The sequence below is a fragment of the Sphaeramia orbicularis genome, chromosome 8 (genome assembly GCF_902148855.1).
Source record: "Sphaeramia orbicularis chromosome 8, fSphaOr1.1, whole genome shotgun sequence".
NCBI classification, from domain to species: Eukaryota; Metazoa; Chordata; class Actinopteri; order Kurtiformes; family Apogonidae; genus Sphaeramia; species Sphaeramia orbicularis.
The window spans coordinates 886,250-902,230 of NC_043964.1; the positions used below are offsets into that span (position 1 = coordinate 886,250).

Below are 15,981 nucleotides of genomic sequence, written 5' to 3' on the forward strand. Positions count from 1 at the left end.
TGACCCTAACCCTGGCCCTGACCCTGACCCTGACCCTAACCCTGACCCTAACCCTGACCCTGACCCTGACCCTGACCCTGGCCCTGACCCTAACCCTGACCCTGACCCTAACCCTAACCCTGACCCTGACCCTGGCCCTGACCCTGACCCTGACCCTGACCCTGACCCTGACCCTGACCCTAACCCTGACCCTGACCCTAACCCTGACCCTCCCTGACCCTAACCCTGGCCCTGACCCTGGCCCTGACCCTAACCCGACCCTAACCCTGACCCTGACCCTAACCCTGACCCTGGCCTGACCCTGACCCTAACCCTGGCCCTGACCCTAACCCTGACCCTGACCCACAGACCACATGCTTCTGCCTACACTGCCATCACTCCGCTCTGCTCCAGTTGTTCATTTATCAGGTAAATGTGATTTGATCAACATAACTGTGGCATTTTGGGTTTCATTGAACATTAAACTGCCTCCATAAACTGCGTTCACACAGGACACAACTTGCCACAGTATAACAGGTGTGATAATACTGCTTCATATATTTTAGGGTTGTTAGCCGTACGTAGCACACATGCAGCTCATTTAAGTTGAAGCATTTTTGCTCGCTGCAAAGTGGGACACCGTCAAACTAAACAGTGTTGTCAGTTTATGTGGTTATATGTCATAAGGTCATCTCTTGTTTGAGCTTTTTCTAGCAGTGTTTCATGATTTTGTCTTTTAAAATGTAATTTGAAATGTTAAAGTCCTAGCTTTTGCTGTTATACTGTAAATAATTACATTAAATACATTTGACAGTAATATATTGTTTCCTGGAATACAGTAGTTAGTGTAAAATGCAGCAGCTGTGGCTAACAGTATTTGACTGTAAAGAACATTATTTACAGCCCAGTACTGGAATACTTTTACAGTAAGTAACTGTAGTTGTAGATTACAGTTGAGATACTGTAGAATAACAGTAACATGTTGTCAACTCTAGCTGACAGTATTTGAACTGTTATTAACAAAATTTGTTCCAGTGTACAACCAGATAAATAACCTGTACAGCGGTGTTCCAGACCCAGATGAACCACAGGAGCTTGTGTCCTCAGGTGGTCAGTGCTCATTGGGACGGTGTCCTCAGGTGGTCAGTGCTGATTTGGGACGGTGTCCTCAGGTGGTCAGTGCTGATTTGGGACGGTGTCCTCAGGTGGTCAGTGCTGATTTGGGACGGTGTCCTCAGGTGGTCAGTGCTCATTTGGGACGGTTGTCCTCAGGTGGTCAGTGCTGATTTGGGACGGTGTCCTCAGGTGGTCAGTGCTGATTGGACGGTGTCCTCAGCGTGGTCAGTGCTGATTTGGGACGGTGTCCTCAGGTGGTCAGTGCTGATTTGGGACGGTGTCCTCAGGTCGGTCAGTGCTCATTTGGGACGGTGTCCTCAGGTGGTCAGTGCTGATTTGGGGACGGTGTCCTCAGGTGGTCAGTGCTGATTGGGACGGTGTCCTCAGGTGGTTCAGTGCTGATTTGGGACGGTGTCCTCAGGTGGTCAGTGCTGATTTGGGACGGTGTCCTCAGGTGGTCAAGTGCTGATTTGGGACGGTGTCCTCAGGTGGTCCAGTGCTCGATTTGGGACTGGTGTCCTCAGGTGGTCAGTGCTCATTTGGGACGGGTCCTCAGGTGGTCACGTGCTCATCAGCTCCACCTGCTGCGGTCCACCTGCTCGGATCAGTCCAGTTAAAGGAGCTGGAGTTCAGCAGCTCCGATTGGAATGAGCTGTCCAGGAAACAGCAGCCCCTTTAGTGGGCTGGCATTCGTCCCTGTGTTTGGTTGGTCCTGTCCACCCCTTCTGTCCAGACCAGACCACTGACTCCCACTTACACCACCACAGTTGAAGGCCCACCTGTCAGTTTTTCTGGGTTTAGACTTCTGCTGCATTCCAAAGTGTTGGGAGGCAGAATATATGTCACCTGACTTAACTACAGAACACCTGAAAGATTCAGGTGATCCATGTTGAACATAAACAACAATATGGAGATGTCCGCTCCTGTTTGCTTTGTTACTGCAGAGGCATTTAGACTGTGGACAGTACACCTGTAAAAATATGGAATTTAATAGAATTTTCACTGTCTTCACCGTCCCTCTCCGGTAAATACTTCCTTCTTTTTTTTTAATCTTTTTTTTTCGGTAAATTCAATATGAACTGTGACCCAGAGTTCATCATTGACTCCCACTGTAACAAAAAATCTCCAATTTAACAGAATTTTCACTGTTTATTTTACAGATTTTTCCGGTATTTTTCAAGATACAGGAAAATATCAATGAAATGCCAAACAGACTGTTGATTTTACATGTCAAATGGAAAAGAACAGGAAAAAAAACTGGAACTGTTGAAGAACCTAAAAAATTTCTCAATTTTTAAAAGAATTTTTTCTTTTTTCACAGAAAACTACAGTTAAAATACATTTGCAAATGTATCATAATTTCACAAATTTTTATTTTCTATTTAGGACATTAAACTGTAATTTTAAAGTTTAATTCTGTAAAAAAAAATTAAATGAGATAAAATTACTGACAGTTAACAGTAACAGAAGTATTAGTTCTGTCAGTTGAACCAGACTTGTTTGTTCATTGACAAATATCTTGTGTAATTACAGGAGGTTTCACTACAAAACTGTTGAATAAATGTATTTTTGTGAATGTATAACATGTATAAGCACTGATAAACTGTCCAAATACAGTTTTTTATCAGTGGATTGGGACAACTGAGTCTCACTGAAAATTATTTATCTATGTATTTATAGGGAATTGGATTGTTTTTAATACATGTAAATATTCTTTATTAAACATTAAAAAGTAAAAAAAAAAAAAGCAAAATCTCATGTAAAGTTAGGGCAAAAAGCTGTATTTGAATTATGGAAACTTACGTATTTTTATGAGATGGTTATTTTCTGTTTTTTTTACAGTATTTTTTTGGCGCCCCTGCTGCTGGAATAATACTGTTTTTTACAGTTTTTTTTTTACAGTGTACAGTGTTCTCATGTACGCAAACAACCTGGAAGAGGTGAAATGACGGATGAGCTACTTTATACGTGTCATATCAGTCCCTGGTCTTTTTCTGTTTTGTGTGTTTCTGTTTTATTTGTTAGTTCCCTAATGTGTCTTGTCTGGTGTCTTTACTTCTCTTTGTGTCACCTTTGCCTGATTACCTGCCTCCTCCCTGATTGTCTCCACCTGTGTCCAATTGTCTTCCCCGCCCCTCTTGGTATTTAACCCTGTGTTTCCCCCTGTTCGTGCCAGTTAGTTTTCACCCTTGGTGTGATTACTTACAGCGTTTTTTTGATCATGCCTGCCTGTTGTGACATGTTTTGCCACCTCGACCTCCGACTCTGCCTGTTCCTCGTCTGCCTGCTCGTCTGTCTTCGACCTGGTTTGTCATCACACATGAATATACGCCTGACCCCTGTCTGTTCCTCCGCCTTGGTGCCTTTTCCTGGTTTGACCCCTGCTGGACTACTGGTACGTGAGCCTGCCTGACCCTATGTTACGTTGCCTGTCTGATAGTCTGCCCGTGTATGACCTGGTCTGTCCACTGATTCTCCCTTTGCTCCTTCCTAGTCGGGTTCCCCTCGTGTGCTCCCGACCTGGGCCGAACGAGGTTCACTTAAGATCGAAGCCGAGACGATTTCCCCATCTCAGTCCAGCTGAAGATACATTCATTACCATTCTGTGTGAACTGTTACTATGATATTCTAATAAATCCATTTTTAATTGTACTCCTGTCTGAGGGTCTTGCATCTGGGTCCAGTACTCGTACAATCGTTCCTAACAGTACGATGTGAAGTTTTTTTTTCATTGTGAACTTGAACACTGCGCTGCCGTTGTGGTTCATGTCACGTTGTAGTTCTGTGGTGGGGTCGGGGGTCCTTCCATCTGGACCCACTTTACATGTAGGACCTTCTGCTTGGACAGGTGTTCTAATGCTTTTTATCGAGTTGGACGTCGGAAACGTCCCACCTCCAGCACTTTGGAATGCAGTGTTGTGGTGTTAGTGGTGACTGAGCCTTCCAGTTTCCTTTGAGGACCTTTTTAAAAGGACCCTAGTTTGGTTTCAGCCCTTTTCCTTGGGTTTGCTGTTGTTTTGTTGGTTTCCCAACTTGCAACCCCAGTCCATATTCTGTTGGATTCTGTTTAAAGGGGAAACATAATAAGACTAAAAACAAAAACCTAAGCCCCAGAGCTTAAAAAAAAAAAAAAAAGATTTATAGACTTTACGAAGTGACAAGAGAAAAACAGAAATATCATGGCGAAAACACAAAACATGTAAAAAAACAAACAGAAAACCTAAAGATGTTTGTTTTGCTGCTTCCACACAACTTTTCAGACCAACTATTCTTTTATTCTGGAAAATGAGCAACGATGTAAAAATGTAAAGACAAGTGTGAAATAATTAAAGATGGAATAGATTTAAGTAATAAACTTAAATGAAATAAAAAAAAACTTTAATCTTCAAACCATTGTTCATCTTCTACAGTTGAGACAGAAATAGTGACAAGTGTTTGGGAAATTCTAGGTGAATGTCCTCAAATCCAAACCTGCAGAAGTCACTAAACGATCTGATGTTAAATAAATCCAAATAAATAATACAGTGGAGGCCTCCTGTTGGAGGTTTTGGCAGATAAACTGTCGTTTATTTGATGTGGACTGTCGCCACAGATTAGATTTAATAAACGTTCACTCTCTGGTTTCTCGTTAGACGTGGCTTTAATTTCCAAACAGTCGACGGAACGAACTCCAGGAGCATAAAACGCCTGAGAGGGAAACGAATTAACAGCAACAATATTCAGCCCAATAATTTTTCAGCCTGTTTATGTCTGTGTGAATATGTATCAGGAGACGGAGCAGACTGAGATTCATTAAACTGAGGACGTAAATAAAATGTGTTTTGAGGGATTAAGCAGCAGCAGCAGCAGCAGCAGCAGCACTGACACCAGGAAGGAGCTGAGTGGATCTAATTACCAGAATGGATGAGCCTCTTCTGTCTGTCATACACTTACATACAATGAGGAGCTGCTTTAGTCACTGTTTCCATGTTAAGAAACTAATTTTTTTTATGTTTATTTTTTGATATAATAAGGAGCTGCTTTTTTTCAGCGTTTCCATGTTAAGAAACTAAATTAATCAGATTTACTTCTCAGGAGAACTTCATTAACAGATTATGGATGAATAACTTAAACACAATCAGAAAAGTACTTTAATTCTCTAATGCAATCAGGAAATTAAAGCCTGAACTCATGATACTGTAGATTTTCACATTAATCGATAAATAATTGACTTTAAAAAGTGGAAAAAGAAAGTCAAAATGAATGAAACTTATAATTAAGTCCAAAAGAAGAAACAGAAAATACTTTGTGTTGAAGCTGCAGTTAATGTTCATATTTGGGACGCACTGATACCACTTTTTTCCAGACTGAGTACAAGTACTTCCATTTGAGTACTTGCTGGTACCGATATGGGTACTTAATAATCCCATTCCAGTTGTTGGTTCCTTCTGTAAATGTGCTTTATTGTCGTTGTCATTAGTCTGACTGGAACAAAGTGCTGCTACTGACATTTAACCTTCCTCTTGTGTTGGAGTCGGCACCAACCCCATGTTAGGTTTTAAATGCGGTAAAAGAACCACATAAAATGTGTTTATTGCATCCAGGCTTTTTGACTTTGTCAGAACCTCATTTCAACAAAGTAATACAAAACTTTTTTTTTTTTTTCACTAAATTATGAAATACTGTGGTTGAAATTATGACCTTGTGTTGTAGGGTCGGTTTCAACCCCGTTATAGAAAAATGAGTTTATAAACCAATAATTAGAGCGAAAACTGAAATCCTAAGTGCACTGTCAGTCAACACACTGACAGCCAGCCCCTCTCCCAATCATGTGAGCTTTAAGGGATTCTCATTTTGCCTTGTATCCAGTTTACCTGCACAAAAACAAAACAAGCAAAGACGGGCACGGGCCACACATGTGACGTCAGTTCAGTTTAGAGTTGGTGACTTGCAGAGTGCACATCAAGGGGTATACTGACCAAAAAAAGGCCAAGATGCTCACACCAAAAATATTAAACCAATATTTTCATGGATAAGGAAACCTAAGAAGGTAGCCAAGAGATGAAAAACTGATTGGATGATAGATCATTGATTTTTGTGTATTTTACAGCTGATTTAAGACATGGGTCAAAACCAACCCGTTAGCATAAGAGATGGTAACAGAAAGCTAACACAAGAGGAAGGTTCATGTGTTGGAATGAGCGTTTGTCAGTTCATCCACCAGGGGGCGCCACTCTGAATTAACCATACTGGACAAATACCACAAAGAAGAGGAAAGTGTTTTGAAAAGAAGAAAGTCAGTAATAATAAACATGCAGACGACACAGTTGGCCCTTTCGTATACGGTCGTCATGTTCCAGATCTCATCTACACATGTGCACACATCTGTCAGAATGTGTCAGAACGGCAGCGAGTACCAAGTGGAAGAAACGAACAGGCAGGAAAATATTCATGTGAACAGTCGCACAAGTGCACAGTCATTGTATTCTTTCACATTTGAACTTTTATTAATTGAACTATTTTGAAGCTAACAGCCATCACTCTGTCATAGAAGCATCAGCGCAGGTCAGAGGCGGGGCAGGACTCTGCCGGTCCAATCAGGACCTAGAGCTGCAGCAGGGGTTGGTCCAACAGTTGTCATTTACTTCACATTCATTCAACTGTAGTCAGAGGAAGCCAGCAATGAGCTCAGCCTTTCTGTAGAATAGATGGGAAAACGTTCAAATGTCAACAAATACAATGACTGTGCACTTATGCTACTGTTCACATGAGTATATTCCTGCCTGTTCGTTTCTTCCACTTCGTACTCGCCGCCATTCTGACAGATTCTGACAGATTCTGACAGATATGTGCACATGCGTAGATGAGATGTGGAACAGAACGACCACATATGAAAGGGCCAACCGCAGAGACTGACAGAGGAAACACTAATGTCACACTAATGTTACTGATGAGGGCAGTTGTCATAAACGTGTCAGTAGTTTTTCTCTAACGCACAGTCTGGAAAAAAACCCTGGAAAACAGATGGAACACACGCAGATGGACGGACAGAACGTTTATACTAAAACGGTTGATTGTGTAAATTGACTGTGTGAGGCGACTAAAAAAGTGTGTGAATGGTTTGTATGGATGTTTGGTGTTATTGCAAAAATATACGGAAGAAAAGGTGTGTTACCAAAGCAAAGGAAGTGGATTTAATTTAATTAGTTTGTAAAAAGGGGTGGGAGTTCATTAGTTATACTTCTGCACACTCCTTTTCGAGTGCAGAAAAATTTGGTTTGACCACGTTGTATGGTTCTGTGTGATCTGACGGTTCTGTGTGCAAGAAATAGAACTACACTACTATGAAGAAAAGCAAATAAAAAACTCTATGCATATGAACTCCTATACAGTATCAGCTACATGGAATATAAATGTATTGTGTGTATGTATAGATACTTTTAAAGTCTGTATTGTATATTAGTTGTATAGTGCACTGTCACTGGACATATATAATCTGTGTACTGACAAAGTCTGTTCTATTCTATTCTATTCTATTCTATTCTATTCTATTCTATTCTGCTCTACAGTTAAAGTGCAGTTGTGGATTTTTATCTAGACTCTTGTGGACCTGCAGAAGGTTACTGGTGTTCTTCTCTGAATTCCACATCCTGTCTGACCTCAGCTGCCTCAAACTGTTTTTATTTTGGTGTGGACTTGGATCTGCCCGAGGAGCAGCTGCATGTTCTAAAAACAGCAGTGAGCGTTTAAGGCTCAAAGGACGACTCATGAACATATCGCATCCTGGTGTGTGTGAACCAAGGTCGCCGTGTTGGCTGCATCCACCGCTGCTCTTCTTCCAGATGGCATTAACGATGAACCATCAGAGAACTTCATTATTAAGTACCTGCTCTGCATGGAGCGGCCAATTACAGGCTACGCCCCACATGCAGCAAAAATATTCCCTTTCTTCAGGACGTTTAAGTATTCCTTTAGTGAGCTGCTGGAAATAACCTGAAACTATTCTGTTTGGGAGGAAACGGCAACGAGAAGAAGAAAAAAACAGACGTGTCTTACATGGGAGTGGTTTTTATGATCCAAGAGTTTTTGGTATTGACTATTTAACCCTCCGGTATCCAGGTGTGCCTTTTACGCACACTTTGCACTTCGTTTTAAAAACTTCATATTATTTTTCACAATTTAAATAAGGTTAGAATTCAAAAGTTGTTCATTTGTGCATGATCTTTAAAATTCTGTCCACCAACTCAAATGTGCACATTGTAAACAAAAGAAAATGAGCAGACTAGCATCTGTCTGCCAAGTGTGCAGAAAACGCACTATGTTTTCCATCTGATCTGTATGATTAGGACTGAGCTGGATTTACCAAAACAAAATCAAAATTAGAGCAGAAAATAAATCAATATATAATATTTAATAGTTTGATTATAGGTGTGCATTTATGCACACTTGGTGACAGATGCTAGTATTTTTGAACATTTGACCTAGCACCAAAATAATACTGTAATTAACCAGTGTTGGAGTTAATCACCTGACATATGCCAGGAGGAAAAAATCTAAATAATATGTGATCCACTTTTTATGGAGTACATTGAAAAAAAATTTTTTTTGTGTTTTTTTGCATCAAAAAAAAAAAAAGGTTTGTTTCCATTACAACACGGCACTTAAGGGTTAAAAATGTGACAATTATTGAGTATTTGTTATTTTTATTTATGGCTCAAGTTGATGAAATAGAAAAAAGTGTAAAAGAATTAAAAACAAACTGCATGAAATTTCTTTTGCCATTATTCCACAAGTGTGTGAAACACTTGGTGTTTAGTAAGAGCCTTGGTGGATGGGATACCAGAGGGATAACCCTAATACACAAGGAACTACAAATCTATACAACCTAGATGCTAGTTTTTGTCACTCTCTGAACACTTTTAATAGCTTTTCTGACAAAACAGACATCACATGCATCTGTATCAGCGTGGCCCACCCTGTCACATGCACCTCAGGTGTAAAGTATGGACATAAACCACTCATTCTAAGGTACTTTCATTTATTTATTGTTTCTCCATTAGCTTTAGCTTTAGCTAGGCTATCACTATTCTTCCTGGAGTCCACACCCAACACAGCTGTCTTTATACTGCAGTACACACATGACCAAAACACAGAACAAAACTCAAACCGCTAAAACCATTCATCACAATTACAAAACCAAAACAACATCCATATAATACAGGACCTGCTTCTGTTAACTGGACCTCCCAAAAGAAGATTTCATCATACTTTGTAAATGGTCAGATATATTTCATAGTTATAATGTAATGTCAACCACCTGAACATTAGCAGACACTGAGCACTGTTTGCAAATAAACTCTCAGTCATTCTTTAAATAGTTTGACTTGTCCTGTAAATTACTGGGTGTTGTACCTGTGTGTTGGGTTCATGCTGCCTTTTTGTCAGGACGCACTTGGAAAAGAGGTTATCAGTTCTTTCTTTCTGTTTCTTTCTTTCTTTCTTCTTTCTTTCTTTCTTTCTTTCTTTCTTCTTTCTTTCTTCTTTCTTTCTTTCTTTCTTTCTTTCCTTCCTTCCTTCCTTCCTTCCTTCCTCTTTCCTTCCCTTTCTTTCCTCCATCAGCTGTACCATAGATACAGCTGTTCTTCCTGGGGTCCGTACAATAATCTTTACAACTTGTCAATGCCAATCACATACAATAGAATCAGACAAAACAATTTTCCCATTCTACACAACGTACAAAAACCAGACACACATACAGACAGGACAGCTCCTTTAGGTCAGCAGCGGTTATAATACAGTACATATTAGGGCTGTGCAATTAATCGAAATTCAATTATGATTTCGATTATTACACACAACGATTACAAAAATTATGTAATCGAGAAAAAACGATTATTAATTTTGAGTCGTTTTAATTCACGCGCACACAAGCTACCATGAGCTGCTCTGCCCCGCCCCCCCTCTAAGCTACTGCTGCTGCTAGCCGGCAGGTCCACCCCAAGAGGACAGTTGTACTAGCAGTCTGGAAAAATGGCAGGAGAATCCCAGCAGAAGTGCTTGGTAAACAAAAAAGGCAAGTCCAATTCAATTGTATGGAATCACTTTGGGTTGATGAAGAAGACGAAGAGCAAAAACACATCACGTGCAAAAAGTGTTTGGTAGTTGTGTCCGCACCGACCGCTAACACAACAAACCTTTGTAACCATCTAAAGTTGAACCACCGCCACCTTTATCATAATCTTATGAAAACTAAAACACATAAAAACAACTTCGTCCGCAATGCAATCTTCAGTTTCCGAATCTCTTTACGCTGTAACTCCCGTATTAACCTAACCCTAACCTGTTTAACCCTAACGTACATACTCTAGATGGCTGATGTATACAGAAGGCCTGAACTGAAACCTCACAGCACGCCACTGAATTTATTATGTTTCATACTACATTGAACATACTTGAATTTATAATTTGCACTTTACGTGAGCTTTTTTTTTATTTTTTTATTATTGCTACTGTTCTATGGCAAGTCTATAGCAGTTTAATTCCAGTGCACTATTTATTTACAAAAGGAAACATACTTGAATTTACAGTACACTTATTTGCATTCAAAGATTTTTTTGTTTCATACAAAAGTGAACATACTTTGTTTTAGTGGTTAAAAGCTTTATTTATGTTTAAAGAGAATATTTTACATTGCTTTGCAAGAAAAAAATAAACAACTTTAAGGTTAATAAATAATCGTTTTTAATAATTGTGATTTCAATTATTGCTAAAATAATCGTGATTATTTTTTTTCCTATAATCGAGCAGCCCTAGTACATATAATTTAATTAACCCAGGTTTCAATCATCTATGGTCAATAGATGTTTTTCACTGATTTCTTAAATTTCCTTTGACCACTTTTCTTGTGTGTTGTGTTCCAGTCGTTTGTTCCATTCTTCCATTCCTCTGTTTATTTCCATTCTTTTCACTGCATTTGTCTTGTTTGGGCCTGTGTTAAATTCCCTCTGGTTGTCCGTCTGGTTGCACAGCTCTGTCTATCTGAAACTAAACAAACATTTTTGTACAAGATGGATGTGTTTTTTTTGTTCTAATAATATTTCTAAAGAAAACCAGTCATCTTTTTTTAACACAGAGTCAGTTCCAGTGGTTCTGCATCTCAGTAACATTTGTTCTGTAGACACACTGTAAGCAGTACGAGCAGCTCTATTTTGTACAATTTGAAACTTTTGAATATTTTGTAGTGTTGTATTTGAGCGTACTGCTGCACAGTAATACAACACTGACAGTACTAAGGACTGAAGCACCAGTTTAGTTCGACTGGTGGCATAAAAGCTGCACAGGTTTGACCACACAAACAGCGTTTCCATCCTTGGTCATCATATTATCGATCTGTTTAGTCCAAGATGCTTTATTATCTAACAGAACTCCCAGTAATTTTGTTTCTTGAACTTGTTTCACAGATATTGATTTAATGCTGAGGTTCAACCAGGCTGATGATGTAGAGTAAGAGTGGGAGCCAAATATAAAAGTGTTGGTTTTAATACATTAAGAAGCAGCTTATTTTTCCAGATCCATTCACTCACAAGATTTCAATTCCTGCTGAAGCACAGAGTGTAACTGCACGACATGTGGGTGCATGGGTAAATAAAGGGCAAATAAATAAATAAATATATAACTCTTTGCACTTTGCGGTTAAAAAACTTCATATTATTTTTCACAATTTAATAAGGTTAGAATTCAAAAGGTGTTCATTTGTTCATGATCTTTAAAATTCTGTCCCACCAACTCAAATGTGCACATTGGAAACAAAAGAAAATGAGCAGACTAGCATCTGTCTGCCAAGTGTGCAGAAAACCACTGTTTCTAACATTTGATCTGTATGATAGGACTGACCTGGATTTACAAAAATAAAATCAAATTAGAGCAGAAATAAATCAGTATATAATATTTAATAGTTTGATTTATAGGTGTGCATTTTACGCACACTTGGTGACAGATGCTAGTATTTTTGAACATTTGACCTAGCACCAAAAATAATAATGTAAATTAACCAGTGTTGGAGTTAATCATTGACATATGCCAGGATGAAAAAATCTAATAATATGTGATCCACTTTTATGGAGTATGTTGAAAGAAAATATTTTTTGTGTTTTTTGCATCAAAAAAAGGTTTGTTTCCATTACAAAACACGGCATTTAAAGGGTTAAAAATGTGACAATTATTGAGTATTTGGTATTTTTATTTACAGCTCAAGTTGATGAAATAGAAAAAGTGTAAAAGAATTAAAAACAAACTGCATGAACATTTTTTATTCCACTAGTGTGCATAAAAGGCACACTTACATACCAGAGGGTTAAACTCTTTAAGGGAAAATGAGCTCCTGAAAACACTTGGAGCGTCTGGAAAAGAGACGTTATGGAAGAGTTTCTGATTTTTGCAGTGTTTTCCGTGGGCCTGGTGAACAGGTGGGGAGCCGCAGGGAGCAGCGGCGGCGCTTAATGACGCCATTACTCACCTCTCTCCGACGCCGGGGCCAGATCAATGAAGCTCCGACACTTCTCACTGAGGGGGAGGGAGGGGGGGGGGGGGGGGGGGGGATATAAAGAGGGGGAAAAGAGGAAGGAAAAGGTGAAGAATGCAAGGTGAGACAATCTGAGCGAGGACAGAAGACAATAAAAACAGTACGAGACGATGGAGACGAATGAACGCGCCAAAACAAGACACCAAAGATGTAAAGCAGGGGCGTCGAACATACGACCTGTGGACCACAACTGGCAACAAAGAGTCCAATCAGCCCAAAGGATGATTTAGAAAAAATACACTGAAAATATTACATTATTTTAGTTCAGATTCCACATACAGACCAATTTAATCTACACTGTAAAAAAAACAACAACAGAAAACATAAAAAAACAGTATTATTCCAGCAGCAGGGGCGCCGAAAAAACTAGTAATTACCTGCGCTGTGAAAAAAAAAAAAAAAAAAAAAAAAAGTAAAAAACAGCATTATTCTAGCAGCTGGGGCGCCGAAAAAACTACTGTTAAATAACAGAAAATAACCATCTCATAAAATATGGTAATTTTCCATAATTCAAATACAGTTTTTTGCCCTAACTTTACATGAGATTTTACATATTATTTTGACTTTTAATGTTTAATAAAGAATATTTACATGTATTAAAAACAATCCAATTCCCTATAAATATATATATAAATAATTTTCAGTGAGACTCAGTTGTCCAATCCACTGATAAAAACTGTATTTGGACCAGTTTATCAGTGCTTATACATGTTCTACATTCACAAAAATACATTTATTCAACAGTTTTGTTGTGAAACCTCCTGTAATTACACAAGATATTTGTCAATTGAACAAACAAGTCTGGGTCAACTGACAGAACTAATACTTCTGTTACCGTTACTGTCAGTAGATTTTATCTCATTTTATTTATTTTTTTGCAGTATTAAACCTTTAAATTAACAGTTTAATCTCATAAATAGAAAAGAAATATTAGTGAAATTATAATACATTTGCAAATGTATTTTAGTAGTTTTTCGGCACCACCTGCTGCTGGAATATTACTGTTTTTTTTTTTCCTTTTTTTAAATTTTTTTTACAGTGTATGTGTCTGAATTTGCGTGGTTGAAAGATTTAATGTTTATATTAAAGTAAAACAATAAAAAAACTTGAATTTGTCATTATTTATAGACATTTATGTTATTATTTTACTTGAGGTCAAATGTGGAACCTGAGGGTAAATGAGTTTGACTCCCTGGTGTAAAGCGAGCGTCGGTTCTCATAGTTAAAACAGTGAAAACACAACATAATACTGACACAGCGCTTATGAAATCCCTCTGTGTATTTTCCCCAAACTTTATAGATTTTCTGCAGTTAAAATGACAGAATAACAGGCTGCAATCACCAGTGATAAACAACAGCAGCCTCCTCGACACACACCTCCCAGCAGATCCAAACATCCACGGCACAAACAACCGTAATAAATGAGACCGACAGGAAGGTGACGGTACCAACAAATGGAGAGGAATACCATGGGAGGAAACTGTGTGGAGGTGTGGAGTCGGGAAAAGCACCGTACGCTCGTAATGTGTTCGACAAAAAAAAAAAAAAAAAGGCTGAAGCCCTGAGGTTTGGCTGTGGTTCACTACGGTTCACAGACACCTCAAGAAGAGACCTGAGTGAAGGTTTGGTTTCATCACCACTATCATTGGGCCTTTTGTCTGAACATTTTAAACCCAAAAACTATTTTTATGGCGACTTCCACATGAGTTTTTCTCTGCATTTAACCTTTTATAAAGTCATGTGTCACCATTTATATAATATGATGCTCATGTTTTTACTGTGTTAATGTACTGACCATACAGATGTGTAGTAAAGCTCAGTATTAATTCAAAGCGTTTATCAAAACAGAGAAAAATGGGACTTTTTTCAGCATTAATTGAACATAAAAACAGGAGTTATTGATCCAACTCCATGGGTTTTGACTGGTGAATCAATGTTGTAGAAGATGTCGGTGTTTCCATGGTAACTACAGAGCCTCTGAACATCCAAATTTATCACCATTCATTATAATATTGTCCTTTGCATTTTACCTTTTTAGTGTAAATCATGTATTTTCCTATATTTGAGCTTTTACGGACATCTACATGATCAGTTAGTTACAGTAAATTCAAAGGTGATTATATCAGAGCAGAGAAATGGGAAGAAAAGGGACTTTTTTTTTTTTTTTTTTAGAAAAATATCATGAACTGAACATAAAAATAAACATTTCCATTCACTGTCATTGATCCAACTCCATGGGTTTGACTGGGGAACCAGTGTTGTAGAAGATGACGGTTGTTAACTATGGAGCCTCTGAACGTCCAAATATGGTCATATCTGATGAATGTGAAAAGATGAAGAACTGTATTTTACACCAATTATTGACATGTATTGATATGATTAATGATTGATAAATTATTTAATATTAGATAGATTTATTTAATGTTTGTTTTGATCGTTCCATGTTTTCTTTTCTGTCTGTTTTAGTCACATGATACACACAGGAGTTAGTACACTGTAAAAAAAAAAATCTGTCATTTAACAGAATTTTCACTGTTTATTTGACAGATTTTTCCTGTATTTTTCAGATAGAGGAAAATATCAATGAAATGACACAAACAGACTGTGATTTTACATGTCAAATGGAAAAGAACAGGAAAAAACTGGAACTGTCAATAACCATAATATTTCCATTTTTTAAAAGAATTTTTTTCTTTTTTCATATAAAAATACAGTTAAAATACATTTGTGAATGTATCGTAATTTCACAAATATTTCTTTTCTATTTATGAGATTAAACTGTTAATTTAAAGTTTAACTGTAAAAAAATAATAAAAGATAAATTACTGACAGTTAACGGTAACAGAAGTATTAGTTCTGTCAGTTGAACCAGACTTGTTTGTTCATTGACAAATATCTTGTGTAATTACAGGAGGTTTCACAACAAACTGTTGAATAAATGTATTTTGTAAATGTATAACATGTATAAGCACTGATAAACTGTCCAAATACAGTTTTTATCAGTGGATTGGACAACTGAGTCTGACTGAAAATTATTTATATATATATATATATATATATATATATATATACATATATATTTATAGGGAATTGGATTGTTTTAATACATGTAAATATTCTTTATTAAACATTAAAAAGTCAAAAACATATGTAAAATCTCATGTAAAGTTAGGGCAAAAAAACTGTATTTGAATTATGGAAATACCGTATGTTTATGAGATGGTTATTTTCCGTTAACCAGTATTTTTTTGGCGCCCCTGCTGCCGAAATAATACTGTTTTTGTTTTTTTTTGTTTTTTTTGTTTTTTACAGCGTACTTGATTGCA

At 37.8% G+C, this 15,981-nt stretch overlaps 1 protein-coding gene across 1 annotated transcript in view; it reads right to left on the bottom strand.

Moving 5' to 3' along the window:
- Positions 1–14,301, bottom strand: part of LOC115424078 (germ cell-specific gene 1-like protein) — a 38,586-nt gene extending 24,285 nt beyond the window's left edge. The window contains exons 1-2 of the mRNA XM_030141185.1: positions 14,255–14,301; positions 12,590–12,726 (exon numbers count right to left, since the gene is read on the bottom strand). Of these exons, the coding sequence (XP_029997045.1) occupies positions 12,590–12,726; positions 14,255–14,301 (184 nt within the window). The remainder of the gene's footprint in view (positions 1–12,589; positions 12,727–14,254) is intronic.
- Between the last annotated feature and the right edge of the window lie 1,680 nt (positions 14,302–15,981).